Genomic DNA, 9,774 nt, shown 5'->3' with positions numbered 1-9,774 from the left:
TCACTGCTGTTACGTTATGCTGTCGATGCCAAACGAGACTATCATCTCACTTGACTAGACAAGAACGAGCATAGGTTTGCCTGCAGCTGATGAGGACTCTTTCTCCAGTAGTAAGGTATTTGTTATATCAACTCTTAAGCTTCACACAAAAAAGCAGAATAATCCCTGCGGGCTCAGCTACAACCTTTCTTGTGGGATTTACTCATAGGCTTCTTATAGCAACATATCCACATACCAGTTAGCCTTAACCTTGCTTACTTCGAGAGCCAACAGTACATGAAACAGACCGTTATAGCATATAGTTACAATATATAGTTATAGTATAAGGTATAACCCATTGAAACCACAGAGCACCCCCATCAGATGCTCAGTATTTGCCAAGCTGAACTAAGTGGGATTTCTAGAACTGAGAGGATAACTTTGGGATACCTCAAAATGGCTAAACATCTCAAAGAAATCAGAGACTGTATTTTGCCTACTGCATTTGGCAGAAGAAGAAATACTTCCTTCTCTTTATAGCACACCCCAAAATACTTAAGATTATAATCATCAGAAAGATTGGGAATTCTTTCTTTCAGCTGAATAGATGCATGGCAAAAAATCCAATTTTGTATTCTTTTAAGCCTCAGTTTTTGCTCTCAGGATATGTCGTGTTCTTACGACTGAAAAGGAGGGTTTCTCTTCTGTGATATCCAGAGAGCAGAGGGAGTAGTTAAGTATTAAGATTGCAGCATTTTGTACTGTTTATGAAGATGTTTAGGAAAATTATTTCCTGTTATCAAGAAGATGCAGTGTCCAAAAGCACTGTTCCCCTTATAAGTTCACACTGCTGGAAATACTAAGGGTTCTCTCTTCTCCTGGACAAACAGCCTCTGTAAGGTCACACAACCCTCTAGACATAACATAATGACAAAGACATTTTTGGATGATGATGCGTAAGTGTTCATTACACACTCTCTACATTATTTGCACTTTCTCTGTTCCAATCACGATCCTGAGAAGTTTACTAGTAATACAGGATAGAAGATTATAAGTATTAAAATGTTAGGCAGTGGACATAAGACGTCCATATGGATCTCTGCTGAATGAGACATGGAAGACCTCCTTATCTCTTCATGCTTATTTCTTTCAGTATGACTTCTGTGAGACTACATGGCAATGTTTTATATATAACTGTTGTTCTAGCAACATGTGACCATTTTGTTCTATGGTCTTGGATCATGAAAGCTTTGATTCTGTTCCTCTGAAATCTGCTTGAAAGAATCATCTATTTTGTAGAAACCCTGTTTATATTCCTTCCCAGGTTTTTGCATGCCAGTAACAATTAATGGATGTGGTTGTAAAGGACCAATGCTCCCTTTTATTAAGGGACTGCTTAATGTTCTGCTCTCACACCATAAATTTAGTGAAAATTATTGTCGTGGTTTTACCCCAGCCGGCAGCTGAGTACCACGCAGCCGCTCGTTCACTCCCCCCCATCGGGATGGGAAAGAGAATTGGAAGAGTTAAAGTGAGAAAACTCGTGGGTTGAGATAAAGACAGTTTAATAGGTAAAGCAAAAGCCGCGTGCACAAGCAAAGCAAAGCAAGGAATTCATTCACCACTTCCCATGGGCAGGCAGGTGTTCAGCCATCTCCAGGAAAGCAGGGCTCTGTCACACGTAACGGTTACTTGGGAAGACAAACGCCATTGCGCCAAACGCCGCTGCCCCCCCTGTCTCTTCCCCCAAGCTCCTTATAAACTGAGCATGACATCATATAGTATGGAATACCCCTTTGGTCAGTTTGGGTCACCTGTCCTGTCTGTGTCTCCTCCCAACTTCTTGTCCACCCCCAGCCATCCCGCTGGCAGGGCAGTGCGAGATGCAGAAAAGGCCTTGGCCCCGTGTAAACACTGCTCAACAGTAAGTCCATAGAACAAAAACATCTCTATATTATCAATGCTGTCTCCAGCACAAATCCAAAACGTATCCCCACACTAGCTACTATGAAGAAAAATCAATCCTCTCAGCTGAAACCAGGACAATTATTCAAGCTTCTCGCAAATGCAATAATAAAATTTCACTATGGCTTTTTAAACTGCATTCTTCAATATTCTGTTTCTACAAAACGGAAAACTATTTAAAAATAACACATGATTCTGGAGAAAGAGTAATTGGTTCGTTTTTGAAATAACATGACAATATTTTAATAAGAAAAGCCTGAAACTCTGAAACTCAAATAAATGACACCTATGCAACAGGAATCATACCTGTTCCTAATATGAACAGAGGAATGAATGAAATGAAACAATATAATTTTAAAAGAATGACCATATTTATTTTCTATTAAAAACAGATAGTACATCAAGTTTTAAAATATAAATATCAAAATTATTGCACAGGTAGCCAACTAGCTTTGTTTGGCAGCAATATTTTACAACATCATTGTGCAATAATATGCTCTGGCAGATTAAACTCCACAAAATCCATGATGTGTACCTTTTCTGTTTACATCATGAATCATCCTACAACAGTAAGATAATTGTTCTGGCGTATGTATAAAACACCATACAGTAATACAATACATGCTTTATGAAAGCTGAAAAGAAGGAAAGAAGAGAGAATGTCTCTTAATGCTTCCCTTACACCTTTGACTCAAACAAATTTAAGCAACAGATATTTACCTTCCCATTTGCAGTCACTTAACATAGGCAGTTCCAAGTATACATACAAATACACATATATTAAGAGGATTTTTATAAATAGCTATTGCTTAGGCAGCTTCAAATATACAATCTTTTGTACGTCTTTCAAAACTTAATGTCCCAGTTTAGTCTATAAAAGATAAGAGTTCATTCACAGGTATATATCCTTAATTATAATGCGACTCTGTGAATGTCCCGAAGAGTTTGTCCCAGTGGGTGAAGTAAGGAGCATAGTTTGATTTGAATTTCAGATGATGGAGATCATGATGCGGTGCTCCTCCATACAAACCAAACGGCACAAGTCGGTGAGTTGACCATGGAAGGTCATAGCCTGAATGGTCCTCCACTGACAACCAAATGTTTACAAGGAAGAAAATCATTTCTGTCAAAGGGTGGCATCCGAGGAGCACTGGGTTGATAGCAGCAAAAAATCCCAGTGAGAGCAATTCCCATACACTGGAGTACTGTGTAGTAAGAGCAAACGTTGACACATGCTTGTGATGCACCTTGTGGAAGGTCCTGTAGAGCCAAGGCACCTTGTGATGAAGCAAATGCCACAGGAAGTACTCAAAATCAAACAGAAGCAGGCAAACTACTACTCCCAGCAGGACCTCAGGCAGCTCTGGAGCTATCACTGGTAGATTCATTGGTCTCCAGTACCAGTGGAGAAATGTCACCGGGAAGATCAGAACAGCATGGTGATATGCACTTTGAATAATGCAAGGCACCATCATTCCAAGAGTTGGATAGTTCTGTGGCTGGATTTTGTATTTTCTCAAGTTTGGTAGTCTAGTGCTTAAAAAGTCCAGTGCAATATATGGAAGACAGAAAGCCATGTATGCTGTAAAAGAAAACAGCACTGGAAAAAATGGTGACTTGATGAATGGCTCCTTTGCTGTGACAAAGTCCCAAAGAGACTGAAGGCACAACCTGTCCTGCTGTCCATCCATCGCGTAGCTGAGCAGCACTCTGTCTGGCAGGCTGCAGTTCATGCTGATTGCAGTCTGAGAGGTCTGTAAATCCTGCAAGCCTTTATTTAGCCTGCTCAAGAGAAAACTCCGCCCATCAGAAATCCTTCTTAGTAATACGTAGCTTTAAAGAGGAAGTTCCCTTTCCTGTTATACAGAAATGGTATAATGCATTACAATCTCAGAACAGAATTAGCTGGCCACGGTAATCACTGGAGCTCTACAAGAGACAATAGGAAAAATAACCAGAAATGCAGAGCTCTAACACTGGAATTCAGAGAAAGATGGTAGGAACATTTTCCACTCCACTTAGTGCACACACTTGAAAAACTGCTTTCTCTTACTAATTTTAAATTGTGTCATCCTTTGTTATCCGTTTACACTTATAGGTAAGGAAATACAACCTACTGTTGATTTTTTTATGTGACTGCTACCAAAGATGTACGTGTACCTAAACCCCAGGTCTGACCTGTGGATGTTTGGTGGGTAATGGACGTGTGCAAACACACATTTTCTTAACAATCCCTTGGGTATATGACAGGCTAAGTCAAAACCTTAAGGAGACCTCCACTATGCTTCTAGTCTGCATCTGGTGGCTGTGACTTATCTCCATCTACTTTTGAGGTCATATTCTCCTTTATGCTCCTGTATCTACTTGACATGGCAAAATCCACCTGACTTGACTAGATGCAAAATTGAGCCAACAACTTTTGAAGAATAAAATATCCCCCAGTTGCTGGGAAGAATACAAGGTAAAATCTCATTATGCTTCCAAACAGATACTTAGTGACAAGTATTATTGCATTATTACAATATTCACTCCACATCCCAACAGCTCTTCGAGCAATATGATATGGAAATCATCCTTTACCCAAGTATCAAACTAACTTACATAATTAGAAAATCCACTGCTTAGACCTATGTCCTTTAAAGGACCTTCCTTTGACCATAGGCAAGCACACAGCAGACAGAAGCTAGCAGGCTCGACTCCCAACATTTCTAATTTGCTAAGAGTATTTTAGGGGAAATGATGGAGGTTTTGATTTAACCACTGAGACATCACTGCTTTTGTGCTTTTAGAAAAAGACAAACAAAGCTTTGAACATTTAGGGAAACAGAGCTTGCCATCAGCTTCCTATGAACTCACCTCTTTTGTAGGTACAGCATTTATTCTAATGTTGGAAATGAGCTCAACTTCCTAGATGACTTTATTAGCTTGTTCAGACGATTTTAGTTCTTTGCTATTCAGAAAAGAAATCTGATGGGGGAGAAATGTGAGACCGAATTTCCTTGCTTCTCAAAAATTAAGAATGATTAATTTCAGTGACTTCTTCTGACCTATGCATGGGCTTCTCCTAACACTTAAGTTGGCTTTTAGTCTCAACTCTTTTCTCATCAAGAGATTCGGCTCTTAAGGAAGTGCAGATTTTGCTCTCAGACTTCAAGGAGTTTACTGAAACATTATCTGTGCTATTATTCAGGCAATCAGAAGTTATTTGTTGGAGACAGGTACAGTACAGGCTTCAAAGACTCTATGCACATACATTTTAGAAATTGATTGAGATTTTCTGCTGTTAGGAGACTGTTCTGTTGAACTCAATTCAGACTGTCGAATGCAGTGAAACTAAAACCCAGTGAGAGACACTAATTTAATGGATGAGGATCTATATCCAAGAGCCTCATTTCAATCTTCTGATGTATTTTATGACCTCCATTTCACAATAAGGACATGAAAAACGCATTTGTAACTCAATCACTGTATGGGTCTCAAAATATTCTTGAGAGGGATGCTTTCTGTTGATTTATGTAGTTACAATCAGAAATTAAGCCTCTCAGATGTGATACGTGATTCTCTATTTTACTAGAATTATGCAGGGAATGAATTTATTCTACAATGTATTCCAATTCTGCCTAAAGGGAGATTGACAGAAATTGCTCGGCTGCCCTAAAGACACTCCTCCAACTAATCCCTAATAGCCATGCGAAGTCTCGAGAAGTTTTAGCACCACTGCTGCCTATAAACTAAACTTTAAAGAATAGGCATTTTGCCTGCAGATTAGGTCATAGAAAAATATCCTTAAGTCCCTTAAGGAAAAATAACGGAATTCTGCGGTGTTATTACTAGTATATCCTGCAACATAAAGCCCAAGGAAGGCGCAATGCGAGCGGAACTTACCTCGGAGCCTGGCGCAGCCCCAGCCGGGCTCCGCACGCCGCAGGGCCGGCAGCGCCGCCGGCCGCGCTCCGCGCCCCATCTGCTGGCGCTCCGCAGCGCTGCTGGCCAGGCGTCCCGGCTCCCGGGGGCTGAGTCCGGCTCAGCACCTCAGTGGGCTCAGAAACAGGAATCCTCAGGCATCAGAGAGGGCAAACTCTTATTTTTCCAGAAACTGATTTCAAGCTGTTTGGCTTAGCCACCTCAAAGCAATTAGGACGTATTTCTGCTCCGCTAACTTAGGTTTCTTTGTCAGTGCAAGGTACAACGTGAAGAAAAGACAAAGTGCACGCAAATCCTTTCTGTACTTAATTCAGCAATGTAACCCCAGCTTTTTTCACTCAGCTTACAATGCTGCCAAACTTCCCCATGTGTTAGAAGACTCTAAATAGGTCTCAAAAAATCAAGACTCCTGCTACAGAGTTTAGGTTGAAGGGCACATAGTTTGGAATGAGGCCCCGCAAAGGGTCTAAAATAGATTCCACATGAGCACAAGACGCAAGCACCTACCCCAGGCTGCACTCTTAGGTACAAGCTATAAGGTAAACAGCAAAAAAGAGTAAGCGGGTAGGAAAATGAGGAAAAGTTAGCAGGAAGGAAAAACCAGGACCAACATATTGAAACTCACGTCACAGCAGCACAGGCAAAATTTCTTATTCCCTCCTCCTCTTCTCCCCCTCTGTACGGTAGGATTATTGTTGTGCCAGAGATAAGGCAACATCCCAGTGCATGCCGAGCCTTCTACCAGAAAGAGGGCGCTGGGGAAGAGGGTTGAGAACTCGCGGGACAGCAGCAGGGAAGCAGGATAGTAACCAGAGCAACGGCAGGCAGAGGCAGTCCCTTCTCTCATTTGACAAGAAACTGTCACCACGCTGGAAAAGCACAATGAATCCGAGGTCCTCGCACCCTAACTCACCTCGCCCCGAGGGCCCCGGAGCAAGGACGCAGAGCCCGGCAGCACCCGCGGCAGCTCCGCGGGGCGAGGAGGCGCGTGATCCGCGCGGGGCTGCAGCGGCCCCTCCGCGAGCAGCACCGCCCCCTAGCGGAGATACCCGCCGCCGCAGCCCCGCTCCCCCACGCGCGGCGCCCGCGCGGCCTCAGCCTTCGCCCGAAGACCTGCTCTCCGCGTCAGTGTTTGCTTCCTCTGCGTCACACTTGCCAGACAATATGTCTTAGACTTTGTTAAAATTTTCAGGGATAACAAAACGCGCACTGTTTTGCAGCAGGACAAAACGCTGGGAGGCATAGATCTGTCCGCAGGTCTTATAGGTGTCACGGGCTGGGAGGGAAAGAGGGAGCTTTGCGAACTTCAACCTATAGTCTCCTTGTGTTTAGGTAACCTGAGAGTCAAGTCTGGCATCTGAATTCAAAGAAGAGACATGAGGCTTTACTCTTCACATGCCAGGTAAGCAGGCTGAACCCTGAGCCCACGGGTACGCTGGGTGCTTGAGGATGAAGAACACGCATTCCTCTTCGGTTTTAATGAGAAACCTTAGCCTAAACACAAAATACTGAACAGAACTAACACATTCCTTAATCAAAATATTGTCATACCAACACTCCACCTCCCCAGCCAACTTCACTGAAAAACCTCTCCAACCAGCACAGAAAGAAAGATTAATTTTTAATGAATTCCTAACAAGGGCTAGGGATGGAAAGCTGCCAGCAAAGTAAATATTGTTAATTCTCAAGCTTTACCTTATCAGGATCAGTTTTCAAAATAATAACCATCAGGAAAAGATCCTAAAATTCTTTCATTCACAATTTGCAATTCCATAGTGAGAAACTGATTCACATCCTCTACAACTACACACATTCATCATTTCTAGAGGAGTCAGAATGTAACACAGATACTTTTCAGCTCGGTATCCTCAGAAAATCAGACTTAGGCATTCATGTTACAGGTGTGGCTACTGTCCATCCAACCTTCATAATTTTTTATTTCATTGATGAGTTCCATGAACTCTGACTGCAGGGTAGCAATGCCAGAAGTATTTTGTTCATATAAAGTTATTTAAAAATAGGCTATTAGAGAAGAGAGGTCATTATTAGCACTCTCACAACAGGCAATGTGGCAGCATTGAAAGGGAGAAGACATAAATGCTTTCATTACAGGACAATCTTCCACAAAGAGACATGTTTTATTATATATCAGAAAACCTATTCCTCCATCAAGGTTTCTCCCTCATATCTTATAGATTAGCGTAATTTGTGACTTTTCCTGTTATTAAGGTATTCATGTTTCCTTTTTTTTTTTTTTTCTGTATGGCACATTCACCATAAAGAGTAATTTATAGGAAAATGGTTTATTTTGTTCCCAAGCTGACAAAACTGTTTCTCTTACAGGGCCCCAAGGAGTAGGAGCTCTGTTTTACCACCACTTCCTATGCTGAGCTATGTTGTTTGAGTTGATGTGTAAACTTTTGCCAGTGCTATCACTAGCTACAGAATCACTAGGGTTAAAATGCTTGACATTGAGCTAGTACATCATTCAGTACGCACCACTAACGTACACACCATCTACCATCTTTAGGCTTTGTGCATGAGGTGAACAGTCTGAATGTATTTGCAGATGGCTATAGAAAGTACTTTTTTAAGTTCCAAGCACAACATGTGGACACAAACACGTGCCCTTTTGAGGCTTTGGGCAACATGGTCTAGTGGAGGGTGTCCCTGCCCATAGCAGGGGGGGTTGGAACTTCCAACCCAAACCATTCTATGATTCTTTTGTGTGCCTAAACCCTCATACACCCAAGTGTGTTGTACATGGCTAAGTCAAAGCCCTGGATCGTCCATTCACTTCAGATGCATGTAGGTCTATGAGTCTGGCGATCCATCAGCTAAATGGGAACTATTCTGGCTTTCTATCCTAGTTTGTTCACATCACTAAATGCTGAGACTAAGTCAGCAGAAAGTGTCTGATGCCCTCTGTTATGCTAGTACACTTTTATATTATCCAAAGCTGACGTTCAGCCAACCTTCAACATCATATATATACACCTATAACACAAAGTGGTCTATAAAACAGACACAATGTAAGATCTGCTTTGAGAAATGTACCATTCATCACTCACTGCTCATTCTTATTAGACCAAGCTTCACACTACTCTTCTCTACATTCAGGGTGTCTTATTCTGCACATTTCTTTCCACTGACACCTCTCCAAGTTTGTGTCACACAGTGCCTGTAACTTTAGCAAGCCAGGGAGAGCACAGCAGCTCACAATTCCCATAGCCAGCCCTCCTCCAGCAAAGCAGAGAAGTTCCATAATGGCTTTTGTGTAAATCTTCCACTGTTCTGGCTTTATTTCCAGGCACGCAGTGGGTTCATCAGCTGACAAAGCTGGCAACACATAGGATTTAATACACCCTACTGTCTTGACTGCACATCTACAGCAAGGTACAGAATGAGCATATTTATTATTGAAGATGACGAAGGTCAAAAGCTGGGTGATCACATCAAACATACCATGGCAAAGGTTAGTTCCTTGCCTTACTCTGTGGTTAAATGCTATTTATGAGATTACCAGACAGTATGTTAAGCAATCCAATTACCGAAGGTTTAAGAATGCAATACAAGAAGCTTTCCACCATGTCAGTGGTTTGAAAGAAGCCTCACCTGGAGGCTTAGAAAATGAGTCCATCTTGTAAGCAGTTATTTGCAATTGGTACTTTAGTTAAAAGTCTCAGAGAAGTCCCCTGAAATAACATGAATGGCCTTTTAAGCTCAGGAAAAGCCTCTTTCAGGACAAAAGTAAAATGGAAGCTTACTTGGCTATTTTACTTTTTTATTGTACTTGTTCCACAGATGAATAGTTGTGAAGAACAACCTCAGCCTTCTGGATTCTGTCCCAAAGACTCACATGCATTCATGAAACAACAAGGAGTGAAACAACACATCGCTCTGAAA

At 41.8% G+C, this 9,774-nt stretch overlaps 1 protein-coding gene and 1 long non-coding RNA gene across 2 annotated transcripts; one reads left to right on the top strand and one right to left on the bottom strand.

Moving 5' to 3' along the window:
- Positions 1-2,293: 2,293 nt before the first annotated feature.
- On the bottom strand, positions 2,294-3,828 carry CH25H (cholesterol 25-hydroxylase). The gene has a single exon (XM_010306740.2). The coding sequence runs from the start codon at positions 3,675-3,677 to the stop codon at positions 2,853-2,855; it is 825 nt and encodes a 274-aa protein (XP_010305042.1). The 5' UTR covers positions 3,678-3,828; the 3' UTR covers positions 2,294-2,852.
- Positions 3,829-7,050: 3,222 nt separating this feature from the next.
- Positions 7,051-9,766, top strand: LOC142602603 (uncharacterized). Its single transcript, XR_012836350.1, has 3 exons — positions 7,051-7,125; positions 7,201-7,270; positions 9,673-9,766. It is a non-coding gene; the product is annotated as an uncharacterized LOC142602603 (long non-coding RNA).
- Positions 9,767-9,774: the final 8 nt, after the last annotated feature.

This window comes from Balearica regulorum, chromosome 7 (assembly GCF_011004875.1).
Source record: "Balearica regulorum gibbericeps isolate bBalReg1 chromosome 7, bBalReg1.pri, whole genome shotgun sequence".
In the NCBI taxonomy this organism is placed as follows: domain Eukaryota; kingdom Metazoa; phylum Chordata; class Aves; order Gruiformes; family Gruidae; genus Balearica; species Balearica regulorum.
Note: the sequence above shows the minus strand (reverse complement) of the source record. Positions and strands in the feature narration are given on the sequence as shown.